General features: G+C 34.5%; 2 protein-coding genes across 3 annotated transcripts; one reads left to right on the top strand and one right to left on the bottom strand.

Moving 5' to 3' along the window:
• Nucleotides 1-6,158: 6,158 nt before the first annotated feature.
• Nucleotides 6,159-8,295, top strand: LOC142626373 (protein SHORT-ROOT). The gene has a single exon (XM_075800196.1). It carries the CDS (start codon nucleotides 6,602-6,604, stop codon nucleotides 8,051-8,053), a length of 1,452 nt encoding a protein of 483 aa, XP_075656311.1. The 5' UTR covers nucleotides 6,159-6,601; the 3' UTR covers nucleotides 8,054-8,295.
• Nucleotides 8,296-15,289: 6,994 nt separating this feature from the next.
• LOC142625354 (uncharacterized) lies at nucleotides 15,290-23,019 on the bottom strand. 2 transcript variants are annotated; one of them, XM_075799032.1, is made up of 3 exons: nucleotides 22,607-23,019; nucleotides 21,396-21,981; nucleotides 15,290-16,392 (listed from the first exon to the last, which is right to left on the bottom strand). In XM_075799032.1, exons 2-3 carry the CDS (start codon nucleotides 21,945-21,947, stop codon nucleotides 15,541-15,543), a joined length of 1,404 nt encoding a protein of 467 aa, XP_075655147.1. In that variant the 5' UTR covers nucleotides 21,948-21,981; nucleotides 22,607-23,019; the 3' UTR covers nucleotides 15,290-15,540. The 2 variants fall into 2 exon arrangements, with proteins under 2 accessions (XP_075655147.1, XP_075655148.1); XM_075799033.1 differs by having other exon boundaries at nucleotides 21,396-21,895; nucleotides 22,607-22,984.
• Nucleotides 23,020-23,716: the final 697 nt, after the last annotated feature.

The raw sequence follows: 23,716 nt of genomic DNA, 5'->3' as shown, positions 1-23,716 counted from the left end.
CACTCCTCTGTCCTTAAGTTTGATTGATTCTGTACTACACCTACTGTCTTGCATAAAACTTCGGCCATTGTTGGATTCATAAACTTCACTAGTATTCCATGCACTTGAACCCAAAACGGGGTGAGATTGAAATCCATATTTGGCACGTCGCTTACTCCATAATATTTGCATAGCACCATCAGGTGCTTGTCAAAGCTCCACGATTCGTTTGCGAGTATATTGTCCACTTCAATTTTATTATCAAAAGTAAATAGAACCACATGATTCCCAAGGTGCCGAATTTTGAAGCCATTTTTGGATCGTCACAGGGGTGTAAAGGTGGTTGTGATGGCATCGATATTCAAAGCTCGCTTCGTAAGGAACTTTGCGGCAATGATGAAAACTAAAGTGGCCATATCATTGTGGAGTTAAAACTTGGGGCCTTCCCTGTGCGAGATGGACAACCCAGTCCATTGCTTTGTGAGATCTTCCATCAAAGGCAGATTATGTGCAACTTATAATTGTTACTTTTTATGATGAATTCATTACTAATAAAATTTTATAATAAATATACTATAATATATATAAACATTTTCCAAAAACAAATTTACATAAAACATTACAACATTATATGTATATCGCACGGACAACTTACTAGTCGGTACTTACAGGTTGACTTGGCATTCCACCTCTAAAGAAATTAATTGTGATAGCAAATAGTAAACCAATTAATTGAGCGCTTAATTCGCTGTTTTACTTTTTGTCCTCCACACATATATATACTTAAGGAGCAATTTACACAGCTAGTAGGGTCTGGATATATGTATTATTTTGGCCGCACCCAGAAATGGCTCTAGAATTGTCATTGCCTCTTTGGTGAGGGAAGAAGGGAGTGATATGGTAATGTACTTCATGCTGTACAATGCTTTTATGGAAGGAAAGGTAAACTTAATTTAAAACCATTGATATCACATGATCACATCACTTTTTTTTTTCTCGACAATATTACATACAACTATTTTCATAATATTTGAAATTGCCGATTGTATAATTAGTGCAATATTACTTAATATATTGCTAACATTATTTTTATTATACATCATTCATTATATGCGACATCCATAATCATGATAAAAAGTTATAAAATTTATTATGTGTCTAAACTCATTGTATTTTCTTTTTCTCCATAAAATTTTACTAGAATTCACTCACTCTTCCTAGATATATATTGCTTCCACGTGCAAACCTACCCCAACTCTAATAAATGGCAAGAACCTTAATTGGTGAATATAACAAGCTAAACATATTGATAGGAAATGATCCCAAAAGCTTGACATTGACAAGAAATGATAGACCATTTTAAAATTGAGTTGTCTCCATTGGTCCAACAGACAAAGTTCAGGTTCCGTCAGGCTTTTGATCTTTCTTGCGGGAGCAAATTGTTCAGTCGTCACGCCATTGCAATTATAGAGCAATTTGGCTTAACTACTCTCAAATCTCTATTAGTCTTTGCTTTTAACCCCACAAGTAGGACCAGAACAAACCTCATCAACGCAAATAAAAATTTCCAAGATAAAGAGAAAGCGACTACAGTTATGTCACCAATGACCTACTTCTTTACGCATTTCTTTGGAGAAAACCCACGTTACTGGTTGATAGCAATGCACGGACAAAGTCTACTCGAATTATTTTGTGCCATTTTTCTAACATGCCACCATTGGAGTTGGTCAAAAATGCGTAGAGGGTATGGTTTACTTGACTAACTTCACTAGGAAGAGGAAGATATCAAGAAGCCACGCGGAAAGCATGGTTATGTGGTCAAAATTAGTTCTTAACTCTTAATCTGCTTTAGTTTTTTTTAATCAGAATTATAATATTATCTTCTAAGGGTCTTTGTCTGGTGCTATAGTAAAGGTCATTGTTGCAAAGCTGTGTATGAGTTTGAAAGAACAGTAATTTCATATAAAAAGTGTGGGACTGTGTTCAAAGTTTCAAACCACTCCTCTAAGGATTCAACCTAAATAGGATCAACACTAGATAAATATTATCTAATTAAACTGGAACCATACGACCATGTTTTGAGTGTCAAGATACACAGTAATTGAGAAAAGTACGTGAAACTATACTCTAGATGGACCCGGAATTACGACATAAATCCTATGGATGAGGGCAAAAAGGAAGAATTAATAATCGCCACTCGATTTTGAATGGACCACGAATTCTTTCTATTCCATATAGACAAAAGACCAACTCTTCATAATCAAGTTTATGTAGAAATTCTCAACCAAAAAAAAAAAAAAATTTATGTAGAAAGTTATGGTTTGAGAATGGGTGCTACGTACCCATTCTAGTTTGGTTCAAAAAAATGGCCTTTACTTTTGTTTATTAGTCACATAGAAATAAATTTTAATATATATATATATATATATATATATATATATATATATATATATAAAAAAAAAAATGAAAACCATAAATCCTATTCATACAATTGTATAGAAAAATTAAATTCAAATTAGACTGAAACTCTATTTGTTTCGACGTTAAGTGTTTTGTGTCGAAATATGTTTTCAATTTAAAGCAATTTCTGGGAAATTGTTTCTTTTAAAATAATGTTGGGTTTTATTTTTCAAAATCCTTTGAAAACATTTTTTTTTTTTTGGTATTTAGCTCATACAAAATATCACAATTTTATATAGATACTAAATAAAAATGAAAAACTGCTACTTTAAAATATTAATATATAACAACCAACCAACCTAAAAAATAAGAACAATAAATATAGTTTTTTTTAATAACAAAAATTACACACATATATATAATCACAATCAAATAAGAATACCAAGCCAATATTAACTAATATTATCAAAAATAAAAGCTATTAGTTAAACCCTAAAACCAATTACCCACACAACCCATTTATTTTTATTATGGCTAGGACCTAACTTTCCCTATTACTTTATTTTGAGAAGTTGTTTTGTGTAATTTTTAAAAGTTTGGCGCAATTCCTCAAAATTTTAAGGCATATCATGGTCATTTTATTTTGAAGGTTTTAGGAGGAATTATTGTCAATTTGATGATTGTTTTTGGGGAGTAGTATTTTTGTGGATTTAGGGGTTATTAAGTAATGTTAGTAGTTTTGAAGTAAGTTAGGTCATTTTGAAGATTTTATGAGTATTTTTGTCAATTTAGAGGTTTTGAATCTTTTGATGGTATTTCAATTATTTTGAAGGTTTGGAGGATATTTTTGTCATTTTATAAAATTGGGGGTATGTTTGTCATTTCAGAGGTTTATGTTTGGGTATTTTGGTCATTTCAAATGTTTTAAGGATATTTCAGTCATTTTGAATATTTCAAGGTTATTTTGGAGATTTTATGACATTTATTTCATTTTTGAGATTTTAAAGATTTTTCAATCGTTTTGAAGGTTTTGGGGGTATTTTAGTTGTTTTGAAGGTTTTATGGTGGCATTTTGGAGGTTCTAAGGTTCTTTTTTTGCTAAAATATTGGCTTTGACCTTAAATTTTAGAACTTCAGTTTTGCCCCTATATTTTAAAAAGTTCATTTTTTATTTCAAAACTTTTGTAACCGTTTTACTTTGTCCTTTTGCATGTCAATTAGTTATTATCTTACGTTGTTTATTGAAAAGTTGATATGGTATTTTTTTTTAGGATTAAGTGATCTAACTTGGATCAATTTTATTTTGTTTTAAATAAGACTAAATACGTGGCATCTAATGCTTGATTAGACGTGTAGATAAACCTTAGAGAATGATGAAAGTAACACTCACTCATTGAAATCTCCAAATTTCAACCTAATTCAGGAAATCCTATTCAAATAGAAGACCACTTGAGAGGTGCTGATATGAGGATATATTAAGATGTTTATACTAAGTGTGAGGTTTCTTTTGTTCAATTGTGAAATTTGGGAATTTCATTGAGCGGGGGGTTATTTGTCATTCTCAAAGGTTTATCCCCACGTGTGACCAACATCAGATGCCACATCTTCAATTTTATTTTAGAAAAGTTAAATAGATCCATGTCTAAACTTAATGATATGTATACACTACATCAACTTTCTGTTAGGGCATGCATGTAAGATAAAAATTAATGAGCATGGATCAAAGAACACAAAGTAGAATAGCAACAAAAGTTTAGAAACCACAAACAAACTTTTCAAAATTTAAAGACAAAACTAAATATCTTGTGAAGCTTAGGGACAAAAATAGTAATATTTTAGCAAAGTTAGACCTTTGAACTAGCTGGTCTCCCAAAATTTATAAATTTAGGAACTCAAATATGTTCCATCGATGACAACTTTTACAAGCATTTGGTTAATAACTACATGTAGAGCCTCCCAACATTTAACAAAGAAATATAATACTAAGTACTAACCAAAAAGTTAGCTCTCCAATAAGAGGTCCTGGTAAGAGAAGGCATACAGGGCCACTGTTGTTTTTAATTAGTGATCTAATGGTGTAAACGGCAAACGCGTGAACGAGTTCCACTGAAGTAAGTTTGTGCAAGTCAAATTTCATTTTTCTTTCTGATATGGCTAACAACAGTAGGGCCACTGTACCTTGTGTCAAGGTGTGCTTTGTTTCCATGCGTAGCAGATATCAACAAACCGAAATGATAAGTATTCTCTGCCTGGCTCAGCTAGCTCGAAATAAATTCTCAATTCTTAATATTCCTTCTTCAAATAGGATTTAACTAAGCACAATTCTACTCGGTCTAGGAACTTGATTAAGTTGCCATCACCATCCCATTCCAAAACAAAAACTTTCTATTATGGTTAAAGAAAGTGACATTTCATCTATATTCTTGTTAAAATAATCCTGAAAACGAAATGTAAGGGAAAATGTGGGCCTCTGAAATCCATAAAACATCCCTTAATTTAGACTTTTAATGTATATGTCTTGTTTCTTTCAGTTAAACAATTCACATCACAGAAAGGCTGTTTTTTATTTATGATTTCAATTACTTCATATGATATATAATTGAAGTTTTGCAAGTGGGAAAGAATATTTCATTCAGATAATTCTTGGGAATGGAGTGACCAAAGTCACCAAACTGCCCTCTTCTCAGGGCAATCCATGACTGTTGGATGTACTTGGATTGGGTGATGGGTAATACACACTATGCTTCTGTTCTGTCTGCAATGAAATGATGGCTTTCGAGAAAACTACCTTGAAGCAACTTCTCAACAGGGGACAGAGAACACTAAGATGGAATTTTCTTAATGATTGATGAACAAAACACCAAGAACAACAACAAATCCAAAACTATTTCCAATCAAACAAAATTTGTTGGTTATCAAACATGACAAAACAAATAATCCATGGCTTACACACAATTTTACACATTTCAGTATGTGTACATACCAACAGCCGTCCGACCAAACCATTTAATAATTTAGAGCATTGGTCCAAAAAAACAAAATATTGAGTATAAGCTCATTCTAAGCTGACGACATTTATATTATAGTTGGTCCAAACTCAGAATTGACTACAATGAAATTGAGAAATTGGAAATTGGAAATTCATCAAGTAATTGGGCTTGGGGCACAATCATTGCGAGCCAACTTGGTAGCTAGGAAGATAACATAAAAGAAGTTGGTCGAGTGGATACAAAGGTTTTGGGATTGTGACATGGAGGAGAGCTATAGACTATAGTCAAGCTATATAGTAGAGAGAAAGGCCTAAGCTTGGTGGTGTGGAAATGAGATTACAGAAAAACTATATATCATATGGAAGTAGATTAAAAAATGTCAAAAAAACAAAAGGCATGCCCTTGATTTTGGGGAAGAGCACATATTGGTATTTGGATACAGAATTATTTTATTACATTTTCATGTATATGGGATCATATAATAGAATAGAATAGTTAAAGTTAAAGGGGTGGGAATTTTGGCAGAGTTTGGAGAACGATTAGGAGGCAAGGAATGTAAGTGGGTTGTGGCTGGGAGTGATGGTGCGTTTGATGATGATGATGCACGCCGGCAGCTTTATTCATGTCTCTCTCTCTCTCCCAAAAATCCAGTTGGCACGCCTGCTCCCACTAAAAAGCTTTGTAACACTCTCTCTCTCTCTCTCTCTCTCAAAGAATGAAAAGCTAATCCACTAACCCATTTGGTGATCTCGACCTTGTTAACTTTTTCTCCAACTTTTTTTTTTTCATCTTTTGTCAGACAATTCTAATTCTATAACACCAGCCAGTCCACGCCGACCATCCAAGTTTTAACAGGAAGACCTATTTCAGTCAATCCCCCTGTGAATTTGTCTAAAAAATATACCACATAAAGAATAACCTATGCTAGAAAAAGAGACTAAACCCAAACCCCAACCCCACTCTCATTATTCTTCATCGGTTACACCAAAAGAAAGCAAAATATTAACCCACTTAGATTCCCCCCTAAATATGTTTTTGAAATTAAATCTCAGCTAAACTCCAACTTAAAGATCCTTCTTTTAATCATTCATACATATATATATTTCTGTATTCCAATTCCACTCCACTACTACTGTTTAAAAAAACATCAAACACCCATCCTCTCATTTCTCTTCCACCCAAACACAAAAACCGAACTCACAGTTTATTGATGTGGGTCTCTGTGGGTTTAAATGGATACCTTGTTTAGGCTAGTCAGTCTTCAATCTGATCAATCTTTCAACTCAAGTAGAACATCAAGCAGCTCTAGATCCTCCAGACAAAACCATCACTACCCACAAGAAGACGAAGAATGCTTCAACTTTTTCATGGATGAAGAAGACTTTTCCTCGTCTTCTTCTAAACACTACTATCCTTATCATCAACAACAACCCAACCCTTCAACCACTACCACCCCTACTCTCACTCCCACCACCACCACAAACACAAACATTAGTACCCCAACTGACTTCGATTTCAACTTCGAATTCTCATCAAACTGGGCACCCGAAGCTCTCCTCGAAACCGCTCGAGCCATTGCTGACAAGAACAGCAATCGTGTCCAACAGCTCATGTGGATGCTCAACGAACTCAGCTCTCCTTATGGTGACACCGATCAAAAGCTCGCTTCTTATTTCCTCCAAGCCTTGTTTAGTCGCATGACTGACTCTGGTGAGCGTTGTTATCGAACTCTAGCTTCCGCTTCTGACAAAACCTGTTCCTTCGAGTCAACTAGAAAAACGGTTTTGAAGTTCCAAGAAGTCAGCCCTTGGACCACTTTCGGACATGTAGCTTGTAATGGTGCAATCTTGGAAGCTCTAGAAGGTGAGCCTAAGTTACACATAGTTGATTTCAGCAACACATATTGTACCCAATGGCCTACTTTGCTTGAAGCCTTAGCTACACGCACTGACGAAACCCCGCATCTCCGTCTCACCACAGTGGTAGCCACCAAATCAGGTGGTGTAGCCGCTGTACAAAAAGTAATGAAAGAGATTGGTAACAGAATGGAAAAGTTCGCTAGACTTATGGGTGTGCCTTTCAAATTCAATGTCATACACCATGTTGGTGATCTTTCCGAGTTTAACTTAGCTTCCGAACTAGACATCAAAGACGATGAAGCTTTAGCAATCAACTGTGTCAACACGTTACACTCCACCACAGCCGTTGACAACCGCCGTGATTATCTAATATCAAACTTTCGAAGATTGCAGCCAAGGATAATCACAGTGGTGGAAGAAGAAGCTGATCTTGATGTTGGGGTTGATGGGGCCGAGTTTGTGAAAGGGTTCCAAGAGTGTTTGAGATGGTTTAGGGTTTATTTGGAGGCTTTGGAGGAGAGCTTTTCAAAAACCAGCAACGAGCGCTTGATGCTCGAGCGAGGTGCTGGTCGAGCCATCGTGGACTTAGTGGCTTGTGCTCCATCAGAGTCGATCGAGAGGCGTGAGTCAGCGGCCAGATGGGCTCGGAGATTGCATGTAAGTGGGTTCAGTCCAATTTCCTTCAGTGATGAAGTTTGTGATGATGTGAGAGCTTTGTTGAGGAGGTACAAGGAAGGTTGGTCAATGACACAGTGCTCCGATGCCGGAATATTCTTGGCGTGGAAGGATCAGCCGGTGGTGTGGGCCAGTGCATGGAGGCCTTGACAACTATGGCGGTGCGTACCTTCTTTACACGCTTTGGCTTTGGGGTTGGTCCACACGTGTAATAATAACTTTTTCTTTTTCTTTTTCTTTTTTTGGTTTTTGTTTTTTTTTTTTTTTTGGTGAGTGCATGGGTTGGAGTTTGTGGATGATTTGTTTGGAAAAAAAAAAAAAAAAGGGGAGGAGAGAGTGATATGAGGGATTTGCTTGATTTGAATATAAATGAAGTAAAATGATTTTCGTTACTCTCTTTTGTTTGTACATTTTACACTATTTCTCATTTGTTGTGCGTTTGTCTTTAGATGAACTCTTTTTAGTTTTTTATATTTTTCGTATTAATAAGTTGTAATTAGAAAGCCCAAAAAGGGTTTTGAAAAAAAATGATACTTATGCCAAATAAGCTCATTTTACATGTGATTAAAAAAAGGGTTTTGTTTTTTTCTTGTATTTTGTCTTTTATAGGGAAAAATAGTTTCTTAAAAGTCCAAATTAACTACACTTTATTCCACTAGACTCATAATTATCTAGGTATTAAATCAAGAACTTCCCGTGTAATTAAGGGAAATGTTACTTGATCATGTGTAATTTAAGATGTGCAACAACTAGAAATTCAATTAGGATTGTCGGCATGGGGTTGATTAATAGTAACATTACATAAAGATACCCATAAAAATAAAAAAAAACATTATATAAAGATAGATATGGTCCAACTTTGACTATATATATGGCCTGCACACTTGTCCCTACACTTAAGCTACAATTAAGAATGAAGCACCTCTTATATTACTTAGAAAAAAAAATCCTTCATTTTCTTAATTTAGATGAATGGTGGTTAATTATATAATTAAAAAAAGCTAATAAAATTTGAAGATTAGTATAGACATGTGTCCAAAATTCAAATGGGGTGGTTTGGTATTTGGTGTAGCAAAAGATGATATCATCCCAAGGATATTAAAGAGCTAAGAAAGGGGTTTAAAATTTAAAGTACTTTGGATTAATAATTAAACAATGACACAAAGTCATTATCTAAATATTGGGGCCATAGAATCTTAGGACGGCCACTAAGTTGGGTTGTGTTTGGAGAATCTCATAAAAAGATGTCCAGTCGTTAGTGGCACAATGTGTTTTAGTGGCCAGCACTCTGTGTTTGATGTGGTCTTCTCCAATTTCTCTTATTCTTTTTTTTTTTTTTTGGTTTTAAAAAGCCTATCAATATCTTATCTGCTTTCATTTGACAGAGAAAGGGTGAGCTTTGCTTTGCTTTGCTTTAGTTTAGCCTATCCGAGGGAGTGTGTGTGAAAATCTATGGCCCCCACGCCCACGAAAACTCTTTCATTTTCAATTTTGATGGTGGTTGTTGTGTAATACAATATATATGTCAATAACGTAAGGAATGGTTACCTTCTTTTTTTAGGCCCACGGATGGAGAGGGGGGAAGGATTTGAAAAATGAATAATAATAATAAAGAGTGGAAGAGAAGCATTGTGAAAAGTGGGAACTTCTTTTAATGGTTGCATTGCGCATTTTAATCGTTTGATGAGACTTGTTCCCTCCACGTCAACCTATTACTACCTTTCCTCTTTTTTATTTTGAAAAAAAATTAATGAATGTTTGAGCATTTAAAAAAAAATTATTTTAAAAAAAATTTTACAAGAAAAAAAATTAATATTTTAATAATTTTATATTTTCTATAAAAATAATATTAATTTTTTAAAAAATAATTTATTAATAATTACCCTAAAAATATCTGTTAATATAATCATTTCATTTTAAGGTAATTATAGATTATTTTGTTATCATATTATCAACTTATTTTTAAATTGTAAACTAAAAAAAAGTATATATTTTAAGTTATAAACTAAATAAATGTGTATAATATTGTATATTATATAATTTTTGTAAATATGTGCAACATGTAGACGTTGTTTAGTCTATAATATAAACTAATAATTTTTCTTATTTTTATTTAATGCTTTGCAAAAATATTAGCTTTTATATAGTTTATTATAATTATAAATTAGGTGGGTATTATTTTTATTTTTTATTATTTTTTTGATGGGAGGTGGGTATTATTTTAATAGAGGCTAACGACAGCCGTCTACTGGACTGGACCTATAATAAATAAGTTATTTAGCTTGGAGCTTTGGTTATGTTTTCTTTTTAAGAAATTGACAGGACCAGCTATTACTTTAATGTTTCATGGGACCAGGTTGTAGTGGAACACATGTTCAACAGTATTATTTCTGGGCAAAAAACAGTGCCAGCCTTTGCGTTTCATTATTATACATGTCCAATTTCTCTCCTCTCTTCAGTTTTTTGCCTTTTGATGTTGCATGGTATAGGGGTTTTCGCGGTTTGGTTTTGGGCTATTTTAGATTATTTTGGGATGCAGTTTAGTCAAAATTAAAACTACATCACACTTTATTTTTATAGTCACATGTTTGGTGAAATGAGATTTAAAATTTAATCAAAATTATAACCGCACTGCACTTCATTTTTATATTCACATGTACAGTGCGATGTATAAGATCTAGTTTAAATGGTTTGAAATCAGTATATTTTTCAAATTTTGGGTTTTTCCTGCTCAGCCCAAAACTGATTTTTTTCCTTTATTTTGAATCAAGTTTTAAACTATTAAGTTAGTTTTTCTTTATTTTAGGCTGGCTTTCCTAATCAATACTTGTTATGGTTATTAAACTTTTTTTTTTTAAACTAGGGTTATTAAACTATTAATAATATATTTAATATTAAAAAAATAAATATATTAATATACTATTGAGTTAGTTTTTCTTTATTTTAGGCTGGCTTTCCTAATCAACACTTGTTATAGTTATTAAACTTTTTTTTAAACTAGAGTTATTAAACTATTAATAATATATTTAGTATTAAAAAAATAAATATATTAATATATAGAGAGAATGCACTGCACTGTTACTTGCAGTGTAATGCAGTTATGCCATTTTACGAGTGGTTTTGGTGCGATTTTTGCGGTTTGGTGAGCACCCCTTGAAAAAATATCAATTATTTTATTTATATATGTGTTAGATCAAATCAAATGAATAAATTCACCATCTTCTAAAAGCTAAGAGATAGTCAAGCAAAACTTTGAGAACCAAGCTCATGGTGATTGCTTGAGTTCATAGAGTGCCCTCTGTAGACGACACACCTATCAAGTTTAATAGTTGTCTCACTCCTAAGAGCATTCTTATCAAATGTTTCAAAAAAAATGTCATTTTAACACATCAAATACCTACTTTATCATTTTATCATATCATTTTACAACATCTCATTTATCAGATGTTTTATCCTTCAATTCTATACATTAAAATAATATTTACTACACATTAAACTAATATATTAACTCCTCCTGTTATCACCCCATCATCATCATCATCATCATCATCATCAACAACAACAACAACAACAACAACAACAACAACAACAACAACAACAACCACCACCACCACTACCGAAATAACGGCCACAGCCACCACCGACACAAACCCACATCCACCAATGCCACCTCAAAAAAAAAAAAAAAAAAACACACACACACACACACACACACACACAACCAGAGAGATCGACACACATCCACCAAACCAAACAAACCCACATCCACCACCGGCACAAAACCATGCCTCCGTCGCCGTCACTGAGGGAAGTTTTCACTTCTGGCCACCGTGTCCTTCACATTAGAGTTCCTCTTCATCGCAAAGTGGGTCAGTGATCAGTGGTGAGATCGGTGTGGTGAGATTGGCGTGGTGAGATCGGCGTGGTGAGATCAATGATGGCGAGATCGATGTGGCGAGATCGGCGATGGCAAGACGGTGAGGCGAGACGGCGATGAGAAAAAAGAGATCATCGATGTGGCCAAAGAGAGAGAGAGAGAGAGAAAATGAATTTAATAAGCCAAACAGTGTTTGGCATATATCTCCATACCGTCTCATCTTTGAGACGGTACAGTGCATATGTGTTAAAATTTTTGGCATTTGGAACATCTCATGAAACTCATATTTTGGAGTTTGGTGTGCCAAATGTGCCATATTTTGACATTTGACACATTTGGCATGCCTGATAAGAGTGCTTTAATGGTGGCAAACTTCTTCCAAATGCAACTCGCTATAGAAAGCTAGTTAGAGGTTTTGCTTATCTCATTATCACTTGCTTAAACATTTCTTATGCAGTTCATATTATTAGCTAGTTTATGGCTGCCCCACGATCCTTTCACTATGCCGAAGTTCTTAGAATCCTTTAAAATTTGAAAGGAACCATGTTCTATGGACGACACTTCTCTTCTAAGTTAGCACCTATAGACAACTAGCTAGAGGTCTTGTTTATCTCATTGTCACTAGCTCAAACATTTCCTATGCAATTCATATTGTTAGTCAGTTTACGGCTGCGCCACGATCCTCTCACTATGCCAATGTTCTTAGAATCCTTTGAAATTTGAAAGGAACTATGTTTTGTGGACTACACTTCTCTTTTAAGTTATCACTGATCCTGCAAGCTTACTCAAATGTAGATTGGGCAAGTGATCCCATTAATAGAGTGCTACTTTCTTCTTGATGACTCTCTCATTTCTTGGCAAAACAAGAAACAAACTGTTGTTGCATGATCTAACATTGAGGTTGAATATTGCGCTCTTGTAAACACCATAATCGAGCTTCTGTGGCTTCAATGGCTACTACAAGATCTTGGAGTTGACTACTCCATTGCCACTCTAATATACTATAACAATCAAAGTGATATTCAAATTGCCCACAATGTCGTCTTTCACGAGCGTACCAAATATATTAAGATTGACTGCCACTTTATTTGTTATCATCTACTTAAGGATGCCCTACAATGAGGATCAATTTCTTTCCAAGATTAGCTTGTTCACATATTCACTAAGCCTCCTCCACAAAGATTCTTTCGTGGTTTGACTTTTAAACTCAAGTTGACATCACATCACCCAACATGAGTTTGAGGGGGCTGTTAGAATACTGTTAGAATATAAGCCCAGTGAACTTAGACCCATAGTTGTAGGTTACTTGTACATCACATATTGTCTATTTGTATAAGGCAGAGCCTTGTACGTTATTAGTTTATTTGCTTGGGTTTCTTTATTCAATGTCCAATCCTACATCTTTTTTTTTTTTTTGGGGGGGGGGGGGGGTGTTCAAGTGCATCCATTTGTGTACGGGCCCTATAGACTCGAGGAGACAAAGGTTTGGCCCGATCCAGCCTATTCTCATAACTTTACTTCAGTTCTATGGAATGTGGTCATGCCTACTCTTCGTTCTCAGCTGCCAAAATAATTATGATCGATGTTAGCTTAACCACTCCATCATCAGTGTCACGATCGTGGAGTCACAAAGCAAGCCAGTCTTGCTACGCATTAGCATCTGGGGCGTGGGAATGGGGGACCAATTTGACATTTTATGATCATCATCATAGTTGGTACATAATTTTCCAATTTCTTCCCTCAACAATGATTTCACTTTTGCCATATTTGTCCCCTTTGCTGCTAAATACTAATGGACACGTTCAGTGATTTTCTGATTTCATAGCTCAAATAAAACGTGGCTAAAGATGTTTGAAATCTCCTTTCTTTTTTAAAGTGGCAATTTGAATTCTCTTTTTAATTCTTATATGTAATAATTCGTTTGCAAATGAATGGTGTACAATGGAATGGTACTTGATGTTTGCAATGGAAGACAAGCACATTGACTAGGGCAAGGTAAGAGAGTATAGGTGGTGTGTCTTTGGTGGTGGTGGTGGTGGTGGTGGAGGTGGGAGAGATTTAAAGCTGAGTTGTGTTGTGTGCAATAGATCAATTGATCTTAAGGCAATTTAAGTCACACATTCATTCTGAGTTTTAAGTGGTAATTTAAAAATAATGGAATTTTTATGGTGTTTTATGTCAGTAGTTTGAATCTTTTTTCTCTCTAATATTATCTACCTAATAATAAAGGGGAAAAAGAAGAAGACATTTGACTACTTTACAAAACTTTTTGGAAACTATCTAATAAAAATATTATATAATAGGCTATTTAAACAATAGATATAGTTGTTCAGTCTTAACTTTCTTGATTTATCCAACACTGCGGGTTACAAAACAATAACAAGCATTATGAAAAGATGTTAAGATAATGTCATTGTTCAACTAATAACGAGACTTTTTTTTAACCTATTTTAAAAATGAGATTCTTCTTTTGAAGTGATTTATTTAAGTAAATTTATATTCACAATTATTTTACAATTTTTTTAATTTAATGAAATGGTAAATTGGGATTGGTGGATGAAAATTTGATAGCAGTTGTGGGTCCATCCTCCCACCAATCACAACCTATCAACTAAATGATTTACGAAAGTTATGAAATATATTGTCCTAAATATTGCTCAATTTACTCCCTATCTTGTATAATTTCTTAAGATCAAAACATATAAAACTTAAATAATATATATATATATATATATAGTGAGGATGAGGATTCCTAATCCAATTCTAATGGGCCGCCAAGATTATTTCTGAGGATACACTTCGGACCTCGGGAATGAGCATTAGTTGTGTGAGGCGCATGAAATTAAAACATCACAAAAGAAAGAAAATAGACTCGGCACAAAATACGAGAATGATAAAGGAAGAAGGGTGTAGAAGCCATCCCCTCTACATTAAATACAAGACAATCACTCCTCTAACCGCATTAATGAATAAATGACCATGAACAGTGACAGCACAGCTAAGATTGCAGGGTAAAAGCTTATTAGTATGTTCTGGATGAGACAGAAGTCCTAGGAATGCAATCTCAACCTTCCAAGTGTAGGATTAGGGTGATTTGTGTTTAAATATAAAAGAAAAATCAAGATCCATATGGGGGATGGAAAAAAAGAAAGAAAAAAAAAGGACTTTATAACCAAGAACTAATATATTTGTATAAGTGAGAAAGAAACACACATATATAAAAATAGACATTCCTCGGGCCCGACCAAGGAGCCTCTTTCTTCACAATGGCCAAATACTTTATCTTACTCTTTCAACTATTTATGGAACATAGTTGAACCAACATCAAAGTGGTCACGATTTTTTTTTTTTTTTTTTGGGATGAGTAAGTGGTCACGAATTACCACCATGTGGTGAGTGGTTACAATCGAGGCTCACATAATCCATCACATGCTATATATAACTGCCATAGAAAATAGATAGATGTAAAAGTGAAGTTATGGCTGAAAATAAATGTACAGGTGAAGTCATGACACAACAGGATTGACATAAACAGAACAAATTAGTAAAATGGGTAAACCTTTTAAAATGTACCCTTCCTCAGCTAATATGAACATAACCTAAACAAAAGGATGTATAAGTTCACCGGCAGTGTTTGAAATTGAACATTCTGTATGAGTCCTCATGCTGCGAAATAAGAAACACAACAGTGGAAGCCAGTGAAAAAATGGACAAAGAGCCATCAAATATAAAATACATAATACTACATGAAAAACCTCCATCACTTCAACCCACTCCACCCCTGAGGAAGTTTCCACTTTCTATGCCAATATATTGACACTCTTGACCACAATGGGAATCCAAAATTATAGTCAAGGGGTTGGTCAGCTGGTCCCCCAACTATCAAAGGCAACCACACATATCTTGAGTCCCTCAAGTCAGCTGGATTCCACCGATCTGCCATGAAAATATATGAACCTGGAAATCCTGGCACAGGAACCACAAATGTGCTCTGAGCAAAAAATGTTGTAAGTCGAAACATTTTGTTCCCTCCAACACACGGGTTTCCCATTGTCTCCCATGGCCCCATGATGGAATCAGCTGCATGGGCCAATGCCTCATTTGGAGCCCATCCAGTGCAGCCTGATGTGATCATGTAATAAGTTCCCTGGTGCTTGAATAAAGCTGGGGCTTCCCGGTGCTGTCCCACAAGAATCCTTCTCATGACATTTGACACATCAAGATAATCTGCTGTAAGCGGTCCAACATGAAGTTCACTGTTGTCATCAGAGGAGTATATCAGATATGCTACACCATCATCATCTTTGAAGATGGTCATGTCCCTGCTTTCAAAATCATGAGGCCTTTTGCTATAGAGATAATCAAATGGACCAGTGGGATAATCACTAACAGCAACACCAACAGAAGCTTTGGTGTAATTGGAATCGTCGATATGCATCCACATTACAAACTTCCCTGTCTTATCATTGTAAATCACTTTTGGTCTCTCAAGCACATTGGATTTGTAGAGATCATGAGTTTCTTTTGTTTCTTCTGCTGCCAGCACAATGCCCTCATTTTTCCATGTCCACAAGTCCTTGGAAGAATAGCAACCAACTCCTATGATGTCTACCTGAACAATTAAAAAACTCTTGCAATTAATGAGTTACATGTACAATTGAGCTGAAACATTTAACTTATTTATCTGATATCAATAGATGAGGAAAATAATAGCATAACAGGGGTTAATGGCAAAATTAGAACCACACCAATGCAGTTATAGATGTCCAACATGATTAAGCAAACTCAAAACAAAATAAGTGATTTAAGTGTTGGTGCCAAAAACGTGATGCGTCTGCAATCCTATTTTTTATTTTTCATTGGTATGATATGCCTGCAATCATGAGGTTGCACCCAGAATGACCCCAGTTATTATGTGAGTGTCCCTTTTGAACACGGGGAAATTGTCTTGTCTTTATCATTCCACGAAATTAGTCAATAAAATGTGCATGTATTTATCCAGGTTCCCAGCTTAGTCAAAATATTCTGCTTCTTAAAAAAAAAAATGAACAAGTGTTCTTTGAATTCTTCATAACAGCACATTGGAGTAGGACCAACTATGTAAATCCAATCCACAGGTCTCATTTACAGTTGAAGACAACCTTACAGACATTAAGTTCATTGATAGCTATCTAAAGTTCAAAAACATACTGCCATTGAAAACAATACGTTCATTGATAGCCATCCAAAGTTCATAAACATACTCCCATTGAAATGAGTGAAGCATTGGTGTGGTCAAACCATGTCAACCTCATAACAATCTTTCTAATTTTCAGTAACTCAGAAAACGTTATTTAAACAATACTTTTACTCTTGAAATTTGGTAATTGCAAGCAGGTAGTAAAGGGGCTAGCTGCTCAATCATTTCCTTCCCATCCATTGACTTCTGAATGACCAAATCACACGGTTCATCTACTAATTTATGACTCCTAATGAGCATCACTCAGGCAACATTTGCGTTATCCAAAGTGGGTGCAAATTTTTTTAATAGATAATGATGCATAGCAATTCATATTCTGGAAGTCGCTCTCATTTCAAACAACATTAGACGCAAATCATTTTGACAAGTTCCATTTCCAGCCAGCCAAATCATAGAGTTAAGATAGTATGAATCCTTCTATAGATCATTTCATCCCCAGTCAACTCACTGTCAAACTCACATCTCTTTTGCTAACTAACAACTGCAATCATCTAGTTTAATATAATCTGCAATGACAAAATTTCTTCTCTTACAACATTTCTGACACATATACTTAGTTTGTGCAGATATCCACAAATGAATCCAATCTATTAAATTCCTCAGTCTTCATACCTCAGCATCATTTATGTGCCCCCTACTCAAAGCTAATGCTAAACATGACCATAATCTTTCTAATTACAGTAAGCAATATTGAATCACAACTATAACAACAATTTTTGAAAATGCACTTAAGCAAGACCAGAATGATAAAAAGGGCAAAAGTTTGCACATAATGTAAGATTGTACTTTAAGGTTCAGAAGATAAGGGCAATAACAAGAAAATGATGTCAAATGAACATCCGCATCATGCTAGAGAATATCAAAATAGGTGTTTCTTTGGCATTGTAAGTATCAATATTCCATGCATGAAGTTATGCAAATGGCAATGTCTGTTCATAATTGTTGAGTCCATAGTTTAGGTTGGCAAACCATGATCAAATTTAGTGTCTTGTAAGTGTTTTTGAGTTGTATTTGAAGTCCAAGACGCATGCCCTTATCTGCTCAAGAAGATTTGCCAGTTCTAAAATCTTGATGCATAGTTGACACAGCTTACTAAAGCTGATCAATCAAGAATCATGCAGAAAGAATCCTGATTCAGCCCAGTCAGCCGTCCAAGCTTCTAGGGTTTCGTGGATTCCAAGCCAAGGTATAAAATAAAACCTAGAGGACATGAATTCGGGCTTTGGGAGAGTTGTGAATTGTACACCTAGGGCTAGGGCTAGGGCTAACCAAATTCTCTCAAAGCATTACCTGGAGTTCAAAGATTGAAGATTTGGTGATCAATTAAAAGTTACAACAACCAGGGTCTAAATTTCCCTACAATACTAATGTATTCTCCATACTCATTTGCCTAGATTCATGGCCACAAGGAGCCACTTTATATGAAGATAGAGATTAAATAAAAATATGCTCAAGGGGTGTCTATTCCAGACTCAAAAGTTGTTTGATAAAAATGTGTACATGATAGGAGTAGGTAAAGCCATACTCATACCTTAATCATGAATAAAGAAAACTAATGAATTTGTAAATAGAACAGCAAAATCTTTGAACGTGTCAAAATGTACTAGGTTAGACTTTGAGATTCCCCACATATTCAAGAAAACTCTCAGATTTTCAATGACCTCCACTTTTCTTTCACCTTCGACTCCATGGGAGCTCTAGTGAAACTCTAGTGACCTCCACCCACTGCTCTCCACTTTTTCTTTCACCTTTAACTTCATGAGAGCTCTAGTGAAACTCTCTCCCTCCATTCTCTAATTCTCACACGTCCATAGCCTCCACCCTCAAACTCTCTCCAATCACCTCGAATCCTCCATATCCTTCGATTCACAACAAATTCCTCAAGTAAAATTTTCATCTCTTTTTGTTTTTTTTTTCTAATTTTGAATTTCCTTATGTCAAACTCAATCACTCGATAATAATTTATTTGGTCAAATATAACAACTATTAGAAATTTACCATCAAATGATCAAGGTTTTGACGACTTTTTCTTTTTGGTTTGGTGAAAGGTGTAGGTGAGATGAGTATTGCCTCTTTTTTTGTTTATCCTGGTGGATTTATGTGATGGGCTTGACTTTATTTTTGCATGTAAAAGAAAATATTGAGGGATTGGAGTAGAACTGTGGCTCAGGGATAAGTTTTTGGCTTTTTGCACAGATGGGATGGTGGATGTCAGAGTAGGACAGAGGCATGAAAAAACTGTGGGATGGGTTTCAGAGTTGGTTCTGTGGGTGATTTGCAAAATTTTGAGTTATGGATTTTGGTATGGCTCAGGATTTTGCAAAAAAATTTATTTGACATTGTATGTTTATTATTTAAGATTATTGACATGTAAAATTAAACTGTTTATGATGCAATATTTTTTATGCACTATATTTTACATTTCTTGTTTTTATGTTTGGAGTATATGTAAGAGATGTGAATTTAAATGCATGTGAATTTTTATATTATTTTCTAGTCAAGAAAGAATATATATAAAACATTGGTCACAAGCAATTAACTTAAAAATTTTCATTTGTGTTATTTTTATGGGTAATATTTATGCATGTAAAATTATTAATATCTTAAAAAAATATTCACTATACCCATCCATTAATATGTCCTTACTATTGGCAAAAAATGTATTCCGCAAGACTGAAAAACCAAATGCAATTTCATTCACTAAAATACTTTTCAGGAAAAATTTCAGTATAATACTAAATGCAATTTCTTAAAAAAAAAAAAAAATGCATTCTATCATAATGCATTTTTAAGAATGCATTCCAGTGAAATGCATTGTGCGAGTAGTTACTAAATGCATCCTAAAGGTGCAACATTAACCAACCAAGAAGCAGAACAGTAAGGTCTTTTCTACATCAGCCATAAGATGTACTTGGCTCTACTAAAATATTTCATCCATATTTTATTTCAAACCATTTGAAGCAAATTTTAGACCTAATATCTTTCAATCCATAAATCCAATCTTTTAGCATCAGTGGAGGTACATGGATTTCAAACTGAGTCCATCACAGCATAAAACTCGCAAGGATTTCCATTTTATCACAGGTGACAGCTTTAAAAAGTACTTTGTTTTACTACACATAACATCTCCCTGAAGTAACAATTCAATCATTAACAAAGATGAAAAATGCTCATCTGAGTTGTTTGTCATGCATACTTTGATGTCATATCAGTAATGTACCATCTAGGAATGCAAATTTTGTTTCCAGTTCAGAGTTAAAAGTTTGTGCTACCTTTTTTCCCCTAACCTAAACCCACCACTTCACAGCCTGCTGCCCCCTTAAGAGGCAGCAGAATATTTTCTGTTCCCTAGTATTAGAGCTTTTGTTTGCAAGTAAGTTCAATTCTCCATTAGAAATATTAGTCAACATAAATGGTGTTATTTATTAGTTCTTTTCTGCATTCATAGAACCAAAAAAACAGTATATGATACTGAGATAAAACGAAGGACCTGGTGTCCTTAAAGTAAGTGTAACAACACAGTCTACTAGAAAGAGATCAAGAGAGATCAAAAGGCTGATATGAGTGTCCACATTGGTAAATCTTTTCTTAACAAGTAAATTCTTGTTAACCAACGATGCTCCCATTCAAAGGTAACTTCAATTTCTACCCAATACTCAAGATCCATTTGACAACAAGCTAATATCTTGAACTATCCTTAGCAAAGTTTTTCACCCAAGAGTTAAATTACACCACCATGTATCTATAGCAGTATAACCTTTGGCTCTTGGCCTGTTTATGAACTATGAAGAGGAAAAAATTCTCCTGTCTAATAGCCCAACCCTTGTCAAAAAGCATGGCGAAGGTAGCTGAAAAAGTTCTAAAGATTCTACCACCATCAATTGGACTAAGATTTCCCAAGGTGCAACCATCAAAATCTAGTCTAATTTTTTATACTGGGGAAATACAAGTCATATATACTGGAAAGTGGAAACAATATAAGCTTACACCAGTGCTAGAAACTGAATCTTAAAGTTTAGACCTGGCATTATTTTGCTTTGCATGATTTACTTGATCGATGTACTTTTAGCGTTTAATTTTGGTGTATCATTGTACACTTCCTGTGTACATGGGTGGTGCCCTTCTAACCTTCTCTAATGAGAATTTACTTATAAATAAAAAACTATTAAAGTAATAAAGAGAAACAAATCACATATGATGGTAAGATTGATATCTAGCAGCAGCAACAAAATCACAATGCATGTAAACAGATATGCACACAGATAAAGTGGAATATAAAAACTATGACAACTGCATCCCTAGGGCCTTAAGGCCTGAAATTATATAATCAAGCCACAATCAAGAACAAGATTATGAATGTAAATTAAATAACTTACCCGCGCTGCCCCTTTTTTGTGAGCATGGTAGGTGGGCCCATCTTTATACTCTCCATACCAATAATATGTCTTTGATTTTTTATCAAATAGAATACCCCCTCCATGGGCTTGAATAGGATTTCCATCAGTGTCCAACCATATTCTCCCTGGATGATAGTAGGAGCTATCATTCCCTGCGTCCTTCATTGGATCTATAGCAGTTTTGTGATCAGGAAAGAACATATTTCTAAGTTGGGAATTTTCATCAAGAAACTCATCAATTATTGTGGATGGCCTCTTGGGTCTTCTTTTTGCTGCACGTGGAGATCTCTTTCTTGGAGGGGGCATCTGAATATTTTCTTCTTCAACAGCTTCAAGTTCACGGAATTGTGGGTGATGGCTCATGCCCAATTGAAGCTCTCCACGCACCCCATCTTTTTGGCGAGCAAGGGAGTATAAATGAAGCATAATAAGACATCCCACCAAGCTCCATACCACAGCAGACGTTGAACATCTGCCCCCTGCATTGCAATGGAAAGTGGTTGGTTTCCTGTATTTGTTCTTGATCCTCATTTTCTCTTCTCTTTTTTTTATCTTCAAGGTAATGCTGCAATTAAGAAAATGCAACCTATGGAGATCCAATACATCCAACTAAACACGAGTCACAACTACACCAAATCTAAGTTTTCTAGACTAAAACTTCTAGTGTATTTCATGAAAGTTTAAAGAATGAGAGAGAATCCAAAGCAAGAATGAGATTTAAGAAAGATAGATATATATAAATCGATTAAGGTGCCCTCCAATTTATATGTGATATTAAGTACTCAACTGTATAATCGCTAAAATTAATTGTCAACAATTCAATGAATAAATTCATAAAACTGAATAAAATCCAATCCATGCATCTTGTTAAAATAGCTAAATTCAATGAATGAAGAACAACAAATGGGGAACAACAATTCATTGAACCATTCACTTAGCCACAAAGTCTTCCCGGTTACATGAATATAATTAATAAGAAAGCATTTGAATCTCTAACAACAGCCAGATATTGATAGTTGTAGTAGAAAATAATGAAACCAAAAGTACCCACCAGTCGAAAAAAAACCAAACATAAACTAAACAAAAACAACCACAAGTACATCACAAAAAAATTGACACATCCAAATTGAAGACCAAGTAAGTCATATATGTTAGAGAACAAACAGTCACGTGTATGAAACATGTTTTACCTGAAAAGACACGGACCATGATTGCAGCTAAATTCCCAGACATGGGTTTGCTGCCGATGGTGCTTTAATTTCGACCCCTCCAGTACAGTAAACTAGCAAGCCATAAGACAACCCAGTTCACTATTTTATCAGATAGTAAATAAGAGAATGATGGGGTTGTGCTGGTTTAGATTTTAAGCTTAATTGGTTGAATTGGATCTGAGTCTGAGTCTAAGGAGTAAAGAATGATGATGATGATGACGACTTGCTACCAAAGACGCTATGCCGCTAGCTGTTGTGTGCTTGGGGCTTTGGGTCTTGACTCTTGTGAAAAGGGTATCTTAAGATAGATATATCTGGGAAGCCTTGTAATGATGGACTCGTAATTATTTTCCTCGCCCTCCGTTGTTTTAATGATTGTCCTTTTTTAAATTAGATTTTTTGAGATTTTGTAGTTCAACTTCAATGAACGGTTTTAAAATATGATACTGAGAAACCACAACAAAAAAAAAAAAAAAATGCAATGCAATTCTTGCCGCAACTCACTTATTGTGACTGATTGTGATCGGAGAAAAGTGGTGGATTTATCATTTATGGATAAGTGACTAAATAACTAATAATAGTCTGTTATGTAGGAGAGTTAACAAAAATTGTAAACTTATTTGAGGTAGTAAAAGAACTTGGGAAACAACGTAACTTTAACCCAAAGTTTTAGGGATTTTATTTTTGGGTGTAAATAGTTTATTTTAATTATAGTAAAATTACAACCTATGGTATCCTCTATGTTTTTTTTATGAACTATGGTATCCTCTATGTAATAGTTACTTTAACCCAAAGTTTTAGGGGTTTTTTTATTATTATTATATAAGTTTATAAATAGTTACTTTTTATCACACTAATTGAATTTTGGTATAAATGAGGTTTGAAGCTTGAAACTCTAAGTCTCTTGTTCAACAATTTAGAACTATTTTTCTCAACTCACTACGTTGTGAATTATAAAAAATATTATTTAAATAAGTCACATAACTCGTTAAAAAAAGTCTTATAACTAAAAATGTACATGATTTGTCTTTTCAATTGTCTTATAGTTAATTGGAGGAAGATAACTCCAAACCGATTTAGAGTCAAACT

Source organism: Castanea sativa, chromosome 2, assembly GCF_040712315.1.
Source record: "Castanea sativa cultivar Marrone di Chiusa Pesio chromosome 2, ASM4071231v1".
NCBI lineage: Eukaryota > Viridiplantae > Streptophyta > Magnoliopsida > Fagales > Fagaceae > Castanea > Castanea sativa.
Note: the sequence above shows the minus strand (reverse complement) of the source record. Positions and strands in the feature narration are given on the sequence as shown.

What these genes read in the sequence shown, in the direction of transcription:
- LOC142626373 (XM_075800196.1), top strand. Translation starts at nt 6,602, where the DNA reads ATGGATACCTTGTTTAGGCTAGTCAGTCTTCAATCTGATCAATCTTTC.
- LOC142625354 (XM_075799032.1), bottom strand. Translation starts at nt 21,947, where the DNA reads ATGAGGATCAAGAACAAATACAGGAAACCAACCACTTTCCATTGCAAT. An exon ending in ACAAAAAAGGGGCAGCGCGG is followed by an intron (nt 16,393 to 21,395) that starts GTAAGTTATTTA and finishes TTAATTGTTCAG; the next exon opens with GTAGACATCATAGGAGTTGG.